Source organism: Schistocerca nitens, chromosome 9 (genome assembly GCF_023898315.1).
Source record: "Schistocerca nitens isolate TAMUIC-IGC-003100 chromosome 9, iqSchNite1.1, whole genome shotgun sequence".
Taxonomy (NCBI): domain Eukaryota; kingdom Metazoa; phylum Arthropoda; class Insecta; order Orthoptera; family Acrididae; genus Schistocerca; species Schistocerca nitens.
Genome location: NC_064622.1, coordinates 67,690,141 through 67,702,964, shown reverse-complemented (window position 1 = coordinate 67,702,964; position 12,824 = coordinate 67,690,141). Strand labels below are relative to the sequence as shown.

Here is a 12,824-nt window from a genome sequence, read left to right as displayed (position 1 = left end):
GAAGGAACCACCCTGGCATTTACCTCGACTTGTTCAGGAAAATCACGGAAAAACGAACTGTGGCGGCTCTATGGGGATTTCAACTGAAGTCTTTCCAAATGTGACTCCAGTGTGCTAACCGCTGTGCCACTTTTCTCGGCACATCGGACGTTTCGGTGATGTTAATGAAGGAGTATTATTGGCCATTACGAAAGGTCATTACAAATAAAGCAGGTGAAATAATTTGTTCAGTGAGAGACAGTGGAGACGTAGAACGTTTGTTTCTTTTTGTGGCCAGAATTCGACCAGAGGGACGTTGTGGCGCAGGTGCTGAGCTTCCTGTCGGCTGGCTTCGAGACCTCCGCCTCGACCATGATGTTCACACTGTACGAGCTGGCCCTGAACCAGGAGCTGCAGCAGCGCATCCGTCAGCAGGTGAAGGAGGTGGCCGCCAAGCATGGCGGCATCACGTATGAAGCGGTCGCGGAGATGACCGACCTCATAAACACCGTCAACGGTGAGTGTCTCGTCATTTATTCTTTTATCCTCTAGAGCTAGAAGGAAACACACAAATCTGTAGCTACAAATATACACTTACAAATCACCACACAACATCCACTGGGTAATTATAATTAAATTGACATTGTTCCGACTGCTGCAGTGCGGGATGTATACATCGCAGGGTGCTGAGGCATCGTAGGTATGCTCGTTAATCGATGCACTGCCAGAGTACGCTGAAGAAATAGTAGTTCCACGTCTTGCCACCAGGTGAAAACATGGCGTTGTAAATGTGAAATGTTTCCTGTTTTGGAGTCAATACACTGTTTGTATCTTGGCGGCATGTGTTGATTTCTTTTGTGAAGTGACTGTTGGTGTAAAGTGTTAGGAAGGTTGAGGTTTACTGTACAAAACGCAGTGACTGTTGAGAAGAAAGACACTGCACTTCTCGTAAAGAAAGCTGGCAATAGCAGCGCTACATTTCTGGAATATCGCCGACAGAGACAGCTGCGAAGAGGCTCCATGTCAATAAATGGGCCAAAGAATGTGATCAAGAAATCTGAAGAAACAAGTGAATTAGGTAGTGCAGCAGGAAGAGAGAGGCGGCCCATTTCCATGACAGTTGTTGATGAAGTTGTTGAAGCCTCAGATTCTGCAGCCAGTGCTCAAGCTGCATCACGGAAATTGTCTCTCCAGCAATCACCTGTTCGAAAAATTTTGCGACGCATTTCACACCGATATCGCTACAGGATTCAGAATGTGCGCCAAATGCAGCCCCCAGATATGCTACAAAGACTTCACCTTTCGTTTTTTGGCACTCATGGAAATGGATGACACGTGGCCTGGGAAAATTCTTTGGACGGACGAGGCACATTTTACTCTGAACTCTAACGTAAATGCACAGAATGGTCGCATATGAGGTTCTTCTCCACCACAAGTTGTGCAGGAGAATCCAGTGCACTAAAGTTAAGTGACTGTGTGATGGGGTTTCATAAGCTCCTTCATTTTCGGTCCGTTTTCCTTCGAGGAGAAGGTATCTCATGTCCCTGTTAGGTGTACATTGATATCTGCACATTATAAGGATCTCCTTGTGCAACACGTTTTAATATTTTTGTGGGATCTGAAATTTAAAAACCTCTCTCACACCGGCCTGATTTAGCTTCACTGATCAGGATAGTAAAAAACATGCGTATATTAAGGGAATTTTCATTCACAAAGCAGGCTTATCACATTCACACAGTTCAATACTGTTCTATCCTGATTAAATTGAGCTTAACTTAAATTCTATACGGCAGTGAAGCAATTTCGAAGGCTAGATGCGACGAAAATTGTGTGTCGATCTCCTGAAAACATTTGTAATAATTATTAACTTTCGGTGATCACATGGGGAAGACCAGAGATCTGCTGGTAAGACCGTGTTAGCCCATTTATTGAAAGTAATAAACTGGATATCTTGAGCGTACAAAACGGCAGGTTCGTCCACTGTAAATCAGACGTTCCCCACCGATCCCGTGCAACACAGCGTAGTAAGCAGACACTGTCAATAATAATCAGTTAAATAATACGCGAACACACTTACTTTAGTTTAGTTCATGTATTTAAGTCCTTCTCATACAGAATCTCATCAAGATGGCGACTAGCTCAACAATACACATATACATCTTCGTTCTTTCACGTCTAATCGGCAAGATCTGAATCATGCTTTTCATAAGAGAAAACATAGATAGCAGAGAAGCTATTCCATGGAGTAAATGCACGCTCCAAGGAATAATAGGGCTTGAAACTACTTTGCATTGATAATCATCGTATATTAAAGTTTAGGAATCGGTAAGATAAGAAGAGATATTTCGAGATAAGTACCGAGTTATATAATTTATAAAATTTCTGAAAATATCGCGGAGAGACCGCTGCAAGAGACATTACAACGTGATTCCAGCTTTGTATGAACTCAACTGTGTCCACACAACTATTCCCATGCAGGATAGGATGACACCACATTTCGCTTGCTAGGTGCAAAATTTGCTTCGAGAAACCTTCGGTAACGACCGCATCATCTCTAGGCAGTTTTAAGATCTCCCGACCTAAATCCTCGCGCCTCTTGGTTGTTGGAATAGCTGAAATATGGTCTCTATCCGGGATGTATTCGGATTCTTCCTGATCTGAAGGATAGCATACGACGACATATGGTTGTAATTACACTGGATATGCTGTGAATAACTGTCGACCATGCCTTGTTACGGATGCAGCATGTTGCTGAGTCGGGAAAACATATTGAACACATGTAGTAACTTATAACCACATCCTAATAAACATGCTAGAACCACCGTCATCATGTGTTTGACCCTTCCTCACCTTTTCCTGCACCCACACCATATTTTTCTGACTGTTTCCAGCGCTACATTTTCACCAGTTGGTAGAAAGTAGAACTATAATTTTTTTCAGCATACTCTGCGGGCGCACGAATATATCTACGACGTTTTAGCGCCGTGCAATGCACAGCCTCCACTGCAGCCCTCAGTTTAATTACAACTAAGCGGTACATTTACCTTTACGCCTCACATGCCACCATATGATGTTGGTGACGGGTACGTAGTGTCCTTGATGAATTTCATTTTAAGGGCACATTTCTGTGCCTGGCGTTTCGTCTTCTAATCCTGAAGCCATAACCAGAGGCTATAAAGACTCGGACAGCTGCCGCAAATTTAAACAAGGCTCTGAGAGAAAGTTGAACCATTTATATGTTTCCACGCAACGGACAGTTTGTGACTCAAACGCAAGTTTATCAAAGTAACTAAAAAATAAAAAAAAAATTCATTTACAAGGCGAAAAGGCATCCTTCGTTGGAATGGGGATTGTGAGCAGGCAGTAAAATCGTGACATGAGAAATTCAAAACATGGAAAACTAACAAATCAGAACTTGGCATGCTCCTGGATAGATGAAAAGAAGCTTCAGAGTTAAACAGACAAAAACAAAAAAAAAAAAAACATACGAGAGCAGTCAACTCCGTGAAACTAAAGAACATCTCCAAACAAACAATACGAGGTCTTCTTATAAAAACTTTTAGAACAAAGCTAAATGGATACCATCCCAAGATCGCTGCTTCAAGAAGGAAAACGGACAGGCCAAGAAAACTACAGAAACTTCACAAATACATTTATGAAACTTCTAAATTGCCCTCAACCCACAGAAAGGTGTACACCACAAGTTACCCTAAAACCCAGAAGACAACTGTTGCATGTCTTCTGTAACCAGATAACCCGCATTCCTTAAAAGAAATTTGGCAAACTGAGAAAATTCCATATGAGTGAAGAACCCCTTTAATATAGTCGCTATATAAAGAGGAAGACAGAATGAATGTTACGATTTATAGGGGGATTTCCATTCTCCCTGTCACGTACAACATTCTGCATCAACGTCCCCTGGACCGAGTATAGTTGCTACCTGGCTGCAAAATTGGCGAATATCAAGCATGTTTCATACCAGATAGGTTTTGCCTAGAACAACCTTTAGTTCTGAAACTAATTCTCTAGCATCAACATATTTATAATAAGTAAGTAAATGGAGTCATAAGTTTTGTAAAATCTGGGAAGGAACAATAGCTTGTAACTCTCTCTCCCAAATTCTGAGAAAGAAGGTCTTGACCTGAAAACCGTTGCAGTTGTTAGTGAAACACTATATGATTCAAACACTAAGTTAGAATTCAGGAGAGAAATTTCGGAAAATTTTGAAACTGAATCAGGAGTGAGAGTAGGTGATGGACTCTACCACTACATTTCAACGGTGTGTTATAAAAAGTAATCTAACAGTGCCGAAACCTAAAATATGAGTTTGAAATTGACGAACGAACCAAAATAAAAGACCTGGTATTAGAACGCTTAGCTTTTGCAGACTGTCTGGTGATTTTGTGTCAGTGCAAGTAGTGCAAAAACAACAGAAATTCTGGAATGAACAGCACGGATAGTAGGACTCCAAATATCAACTGAAAAAAGTAAATGCAGCTGCCTGGGAACAATAACTATAAAAACTAAATACGTAAAAATCGAGAGAACTTCTCATTTCAAATATTTAGACGAAACCAGTCAGGGACGAAACGTGGAAAAGATTGGTTAGGAAATTTGTGATCACTTAGTGTAAACAACTTTCAGGATTACGAAAGACATCTATAACAAAAAATGCATCGCAAAATACGCCAAACTGAGTCATCAAATGAGAATGTCTTTATGGGACTGAAATACTAGTTTGAAACAGGAAGATGGACATTGAAGAACACGATAAAAGAGAAAGAAAAGTAATCAAGGAAATTTTAGGTGCAAATTATAGACTACTGAAGAGATTACATACAGGTCAAGACCAAGTAAAAAAATTGAAAACCATACCAATATTAATTCTGATATATAAAAGGCTAAAATTGCATGGGCATATTAAAAGAATGGAACCAAGAAAATTGATTAGATAGGTTGTGGAAATCTACGGAAGGCGCAGTAAAGGTAAAACTGTAACAATAAAATGTTGGTGAAGTTAGAAAAAACCTAAAGCAATCAGAAGCCACACAACTGGCTATAGCAGAATAAATTCAACGTTTGGGTAGTTGGTCTGGCAGTAGGACCTAAGACAAGCGAAAAGCTTGGTCTGGCGAGCGGAAAAGATTACATTCTGAGATAATGACAGTAATATAGGCGAGAAGAAATGCTAAAAGGAAACCCCTGTTGTCCAGTAGCACCCAAACGTGAATAATAATAATATTTATACCAATATTAATAATAATCATATAACATAATTTTCAAGATGCAACAAGTTTTTCCTTCGACTGGGCTACCCTAACTGCTTCTGAGTGCTTTTTAAAGAAAGTGTCAAAAATTAAGTTATGCAGTGCTTTCATACCGACTTAGATGGTATGTTCCTTTTAGCTATCCCCCACAAAAATGTGTTACGTCACTGCGAATGAGAGCTGATTGTGACTTCCGACAGATGTTAGTAATGTTAGTAATTTCGAAAAAGGAAACTTGAAGCGAAAACTTTAATCTCACTAGAGGACTAAACAAGGTAGCCTAAAAGTGAACTAACTTATACGAAAAGAGACGGATACTTTGAAGCAATTATACACTACTGGCCATTAAAATTGCTACACCACGAAGATGGTGTGCTACTGACGCGAAATTTAACCGACAGGAAGAAGATGCTGTGATATGCAAATGATTAGCTTTTCAGAGCATTCACACAAGGTTGGCGCCGGTGGCGACACCTACAACGTGCTGACATGAGGAAAATTTCCAATAGATTTCTCATACACAAACAGCAGTTGACCGGCGTTGCCTAGTGAAACGTTGTTGTGGTGCCTCGTGTAAGGAGGACAAATGCGTACCATCTCGTTTCCGACTTTGATAAAGGTCGAATTGTAATCTATCGCGATTGCGGTTTATCGTATCGCGACATTGCTGCTCGCGTTGGTCGAGATCCCTGTTAGCAGAATATGGAATCGGTGGGTTCAGGAGGCTAATACGGAACGCCGTGCTGGTCCCCAACGGCCTCGTATCACTAGCAGTCGAGATGACAGGCATCTTATCCGCATGGCTGTAACGGATCGCGCAGCCACGTCTCGATCCCTGAGTTAACAGATGGGGACGTTTGCAAGACAACAACCATCTGCACAAACAGTTCGATGACGTTTGCAGCAGCATGGACTATCAGCTCGGAGACCATGACTGCGGTTACCCTTGACGCTGAATCACAGACAGGAGTGCCTGCGATGGTGTACTCAACGACGAACCTGGGTACACGAATGGCAAAACGTCATTTTTTCGGATGAATCCAGGTTCTGTTTACGGCATCGTGATGGTCGCATCCGTGTTTGGCGACATCGCCGTGAACGCACATTGGAAGCGTGTATTCGTCATCGCCATACTGGCGTATCACCTGGCGTGATGGTATGGGGTGCCATTGGTTACACGTCTCGGTCACCTCTTGTTCGCATTGACGGCACTTTGAACAGTGGACATTACATTTCAGATGTGTTAAAATCCGTGGCTCTCCCTTCATTCGATCCCCGCGAAACCCTACATTTCAGCAGGATAATGCACGACCCCCCCCCCCCCCCCATGAACCATGGACCTTGCCGTTGGTGGGGAGGCTTGCGTGCCTCATCGATACAGATAGCCGTACCGTAGGTACAACCACAACGGAGGGGTATCTGTTGAGAGGCCAGACAAACGTGTGGTTCCTGAAGAGGGGCAGCAGCCTTTTCAGTAGTTGCAAGGGCAACAGTCTGGATGATTGACTGATCTGGCCTTGTAACAATAACCAAAACGGCCTTGCTGTGCTGGTACTGCGAACGGCTGAAAGCAAGGGGAAACTACGGCCGTAATTTTTCCCGAGGGCATGCAGCTTTACTGTATGATTAAATGATGATGGCGTCCTCTTGGGTAAAATATTCCGGAGGTAAAATAGTCCCCCATTCGGATCTCCGGGCGGGGACTACTCAAGAGGATGTCGTTATCAGGAGAAAGAAAACTGGCGTTCTACGGATCGGAGCATGGAATGTCAGATCCCTTAATCGGGTAGGTAGGTTAGAAAATTTGAAAAGGGAAATGGATAGGTTAAAGTTAGATATAGTGGGAATTAGTGAAGTTCGGTGGCAGGAGGAACAAGACTTCTGGTCAGGTGACTACAGGGTTATAAACACAAAGTCAAATAGGGTTAATGCAGGAGTAGGTTTAATAATGAATAGGAAAATAGGAACGCGGGTAAGCTACTACAAACAGCTTAGAGAACGCATTATTGTGGCCAAGATAGATACGAAGCCCACACCTACTACAGTAGTACAAGTTTATATGCCAACTAGCTCTGCAGATGACGAAGAAATTGAAGAAATGTATGATGAAATAAAAGAAATTATTCAGATTGTGAAGGGAGACGAAAATTTAATAGTTATGGGTGACTGGAATTCGAGTGTAGGAAAAGGGAGAGAAGGAAACGTAGTAGGTGAATATGGATTGGGGCTAAGAAATGAAAGAGGAAGCCGCCTGGTAGAATTTTGCACAGAGCACAATTTAATCATAGCTAACACTTGGTTTAAGAATCATGATAGAAGGTTGTATACATGGAAGAACCCTGGAGATACTAAAAGGTATCAGATTGATTATATAATGGTAAGACAGAGATTTAGGAACCAGGTTTTAAATTGTAAGACATTTCCAGGGGCAGATGTGGACTCTGACCACAATCTATTGGTTATGACCTGTAGATTAAAACTGAAGAAACTGCAAAAAGGTGGGAATTTAAGGAGATGGGACCTGGATAAACTGAAAGAACCAGAGGTTGTACAGAGTTTCAGGGAGGGCATAAGGGAACAATTGACAGGAATGGGGGAAAGAAATACAGTAGAAGAAGAATGGGTAGCTTTGAGGGATGAAGTAGTGAAGGCAGCAGAGGATCAAGTAGGTAAAAAGACGAGGGCTAGTAGAAATCCTTGGGTAACAGAAGAAATATTGAATTTAATTGATGAAAGGAGAAAATATAAAAATGCAGTAAATGAAGTAGGCAAAAAGGAATACAAACGTGTCAAAAATGAGATCGACAGGAAGTGCAAAATGGCTAAGCAGGGATGGCTAGAGGACAAATGTAAGGATGTAGAGGCTTATCTTACTAGGGGTAAGATAGATACTGCCTACAGGAAAATTAAAGAGACCTTTGGAGATAAGAGAACCACTTGTATGAACATCAAGAGCTCAGATGGAAACCCAGTTCTAAGCAAAGAAGGGAAAGCAGAAAGGTGGAAGGAGTATATAGAGGGTCTATACAAGGGCGATGTACTTGAGGACAATATTATGGAAATGGAAGAGGATGTAGATGAAGATGAAATGGGAGATACGATACTGCGTGAAGAGTTTGACAGAGCACTGAAAGACCTGAGTCGAAACAAGGCCCCCGGAGTAGACAACATTCCATTGGAACTACTGATGGCCTTGGGAGAGCCAGTCCTGACAAAACTCTACCATCTGGTGAGCAAGATGTATGAAACAGGCGAAATACCCTCAGACTTCAAGAAGAATATAATAATTCCAATCCCAAAGAAAGCAGGTGTTGACAGATGTGAGAATTACCGAACAATCAGTTTAATAAGCCACAGCTGCAAAATACTAACACGAATTCTTTACAGACGAATGGAAAAACTAGTAGAAGCCGACCTCGGGGAAGATCAGTTTGGATTCCGTAGAAATACTGGGACACGTGAGGCAATACTGACCTTACGACTTATCTTAGAAGAAAGATTAAGGAAAGGCAAACCTACGTTTCTAGCATTTGTAGACTTAGAGAAAGCTTTTGACAATGTTGACTGGAATACTCTCTTTCAAATTCTAAAGGTGGCAGGGGTAAAATACAGGGAGCGAAAGGCTATTTACAATTTGTACAGAAACCAGATGGCAGTTATAAGGGTCGAGGGACATGAAAGGGAAGCCGTGGTTGGGAAGGGAGTAAGACAGGGTTGTAGCCTCTCCCCGATGTTATTCAATCTGTATATTGAGCAAGCAGTAAAGGAAACAAAAGAAAAATTCGGAGTAGGTATTAAAATCCATGGAGAAGAAATAAAAACTTTGAGGTTCGCCGATGACATTGTAATTCTGTCAGAGACAGCAAAGGACTTGGAAGAGCAATTGAATGGAATGGATGGTGTCTTGAAGGAAGGATATAAGATGAACATCAACAAAAGCAAAACGAGGATAATGGAATGTAGTCGAATTAAGTCGGGTGATGTTGAGGGTATTAGATTAGGAAATGAGACACTTAAAGTAGTAAAGGAGTTTTGCTATTTGGGGAGCAAAATAACTGATGATGGTCGAAGTAGAGAGGATATAAAATGTAGACTGGCAATGGCAAGGAAAGCGTTTCTGAAGAAGAGAAATTTGTTAACATCGAGTATAGATTTAAGTGTCAGGAAGTCTTTTCTGAAAGTATTTGTATGGAGTGTAGCCATGTATGGAAGTGAAACATGGACGATAAATAGTTTGGACAAGAAGAGAATAGAAGCTTTCGAAATGTGGTGCTACAGAAGAATGCTGAAGATTAGATGGGTAGATCACATAACTAATGAGGAGGTACTGAACAGGATTGGGGAGAAGAGGAGTTTGTGGCACAACTTGACTAGAAGAAGGGATCGGTTGGTAGGACATGTTCTGAGGCATCAAGGGATCACCAATTTAGTATTGGAGGGCAGCGTGCAGGGTAAAAATCGTAGGGGGAGACCAAGAGATGCATACACTAAGCAGATTCAGAAGGATGTAGGTTGCAGTAGGTACTGGGAGATGAAGAAGCTTGCACAGGATAGAGTAGCATGGAGAGCTGCATCAAACCAGTCTCAGGACTGAAGACCACAACAACAACAACAACAATGCACGACCGCATGTTGCAGGTACTGTAGAGGCCTTTCTGGATACAGAAAATGTTCGGCTGCTGCCCTGGCCAGCACATTCTCTGATCTCTCACCAACTGAAAACGTCTGGCCAATGGTGGCCGAGCAACTGGTTCGACAGAATACACCAATCACTACTCTTGATGAACTGTGGTATCGTGTTGAAGCTGCATGGGCAGCTGTACCTGTACACGCCATCCTAGCTCTGTTTGACTCAATGCCCAGACGTATGAAGGCCGTTATTACGGCCGGAGGTGGTTGTTCTGGGTACTGATTTCTCAGGATCTATGCACCCAAATTGCGTGAAAATGTAATCACATGTCAGTTTTAGTATAATATATTTGTCCAATGAATACCCGTTTATCATCTGCATTTCTTCTTGATGTAACAATTTTAATGGCCAGTAGTGTATGTTGAAGCACGCTGTGTCTGTTAGATTACATATGAACATATCTACGAAAAGGAGGCGGGATTGGACAGAATTGTACCACAGTTGTGCTGATGGACTCCCTTCCGTGTGCTGCACGCAGAGGCCCTCCGCATGTACCCCGTGGTCAACTTCCTGGACCGGCGCTCGACGCGCGACTACCAGATCCCCGGCACGTCCGTGGTGCTGCCCAAGGACACTGGGGTGGTGGTCTCGGTGCTGGGCCTGCACTACGACCCCAAGTACTGGCAGCAGCCGCACCGCTTCATGCCAGACAGGTTCAGCGAGGAGAACTCCAAGGGGCGGCCCAACTACACCTACATGCCCTTTGGCGACGGGCCCAGGCAGTGCATTGGTAAGTACTTGACACACACCGTGGTTACGGTTACCACAAACCACACCACAAGTTGGGAAACGAGGCCAAATTTCTAGTAGTTTACTGTCGAGTTGAGATTTTTCACACACAAATGTTTTATTCATATCTTACAGAAACTAGCAGTACGACAATAAACAGCCTTTTAAACACGCCGCTAACGGCAATCTAGTAATTTATAGCAATACAACAATTTTAAAATTTCTTTTATAAACGGCAATAAGTCATTTATAGCAATACAACAGTTTAAAATTAAAAAAAAAAAAAACACACAGAAGCTAACAGTATGGCAATAACAGCCTTTCAAAACACGCCGCTAACTGCAATCAAGAAATTTATAGCAATACCACAATTTTAATTTTTTTTTTAAACACAGAAGCTAGAAGTACAGCAATAACAGCCTTTCAAAACACGCCGCTAACGGCAATCAAGAAATTTATAGCAATACAACAGTTTAAAATTTTTGAAGAACATTAGTAAACAGGCTACTAAAGTAAATACAGAACTTTGTTAATAAGGTACGGTGAGGTAGTGAAGTTACCAACACCACCATTAAAAAAAAAATGAAAGGTCTCAGCAAACAAACGATTACTGGCAGTAAAGGAATGCAGGAATTTAAAAGTTTTTAAATAAAAATGTCCTGTAATATCATTAGAACATATCAAATATGACGGACGTGTAAGGCGGCCACAAATCACTCACTCAGGGATGCTCAGGCTAGGTAGAATACTGACCAATTTAAATACGCCCGTAAACACAATTGCCACTCTCAGCTGGTCACTGCACCGACTTTTAGCCAGAGAAAACTTGTAATAAGATGGCTTAACTTGCTGACAGAATTAGAGATAACCTCGTGCAAGGAAACATTACACCATACAGTCCTGAATGAGCGACCACATGATCAACCAACAAGAAGCATGAATTTACTCATAACACACGACAGAATAGCGAAACAATTAAACTACCAAAACTACACCTCCCATCGGGCAGTAACGAGAGGAGGAGGAAAGATCACTGTCTTCAATTACACCGGTGCCGGGGACAGGAAACCCGATCGCCGGTGGCCACAAGACAGAAGAGACACTGGTTACACAAAATTATTACTTAATGATTAAACCTCCCACTAACTTAACTTGCAATTATGCTCGAACATGCAGTACACGACCTCCGATGGCAAGGATCCACACATCCGACCGCGCACGCGTCGCCAGCGTACCCAACACGCCACGGTCACGCGACAACACGCTCTGTCACCGGAGTTCACGTCTTCTTTGCAACGTTGACGGGTAGTGACCGCTCCTTCATGTTAGGTGTCTCCTTTTTATACTCCAGTGTTGAAACAGAGGATTTAAAGAAGCTTGTTACCGTCCCACCAAGGCGAAATGAACAGCAACTACTCGTGGGGCGATTCTGTGTACAACCAACACGCGGGGAGCTCTTCCATCAACTCGACCCGCATACATCAGGTGGCGACTCGGTACAACCGACCACGCCTCGTCCGAGTTGGCGAGCCACACTGCCCTCCCGTGTCCACCAGACTCTCTGAGCGCACCCCCTACTTCCGCGCCACCACACGAAGTTACCACCGGTCAGAGATCTCACTTCCTCCATAGCAGTTTCCCGGACGCAAAAACGCAGATATAGATAGAAGAGAGAAAAGACAACCAAGCAGCCACTTAATGACAGACAACATATCAAACAAACATGTCAGGGGAAGAAAAGGGAAACCAATGCAATTTAAACACAAGGTGTAGCACGAGTCGATACACGGATCAGTACTGTACTTCCGTCACTCGCATAACAAGTTACGCGCATAATGAGTTATTTCCGGAAACTTTCTTGGGTCATTAAGTGGAATCATCGCCAGATCACTAAGTTACCAGGTGCAGCATACTTCATTAAGGACGTCACACGATGAAACAGACATAGAAGGTCGTCATAATCTACTTCTTCTGCTGCTTACAGCCTGTTCCGTCTTCACTAGAGCCATTCAGTTCAAATGGCTCTGAACACTATGGGACTTAACATCTGCGGTCGACAGTCCCCTAGACTTGGAACTAGTTAAACCTAACTAACATAAGGACATCACACACATTCATGCCCGAGGCAGGGTTCGAACCTGCGACCGTAGCAGCAGCGC

General features: G+C 42.7%; 1 protein-coding gene across 1 annotated transcript in view; it reads left to right on the top strand.

Moving 5' to 3' along the window:
- LOC126203025 (cytochrome P450 6j1-like) overlaps positions 1–12,824 on the top strand; it is a 60,982-nt gene that overhangs the window by 43,096 nt on the left and 5,062 nt on the right. The window contains exons 6-7 of the mRNA XM_049937264.1: positions 278–496; positions 10,415–10,666. Of these exons, the coding sequence (XP_049793221.1) occupies positions 278–496; positions 10,415–10,666 (471 nt within the window). The remainder of the gene's footprint in view (positions 1–277; positions 497–10,414; positions 10,667–12,824) is intronic.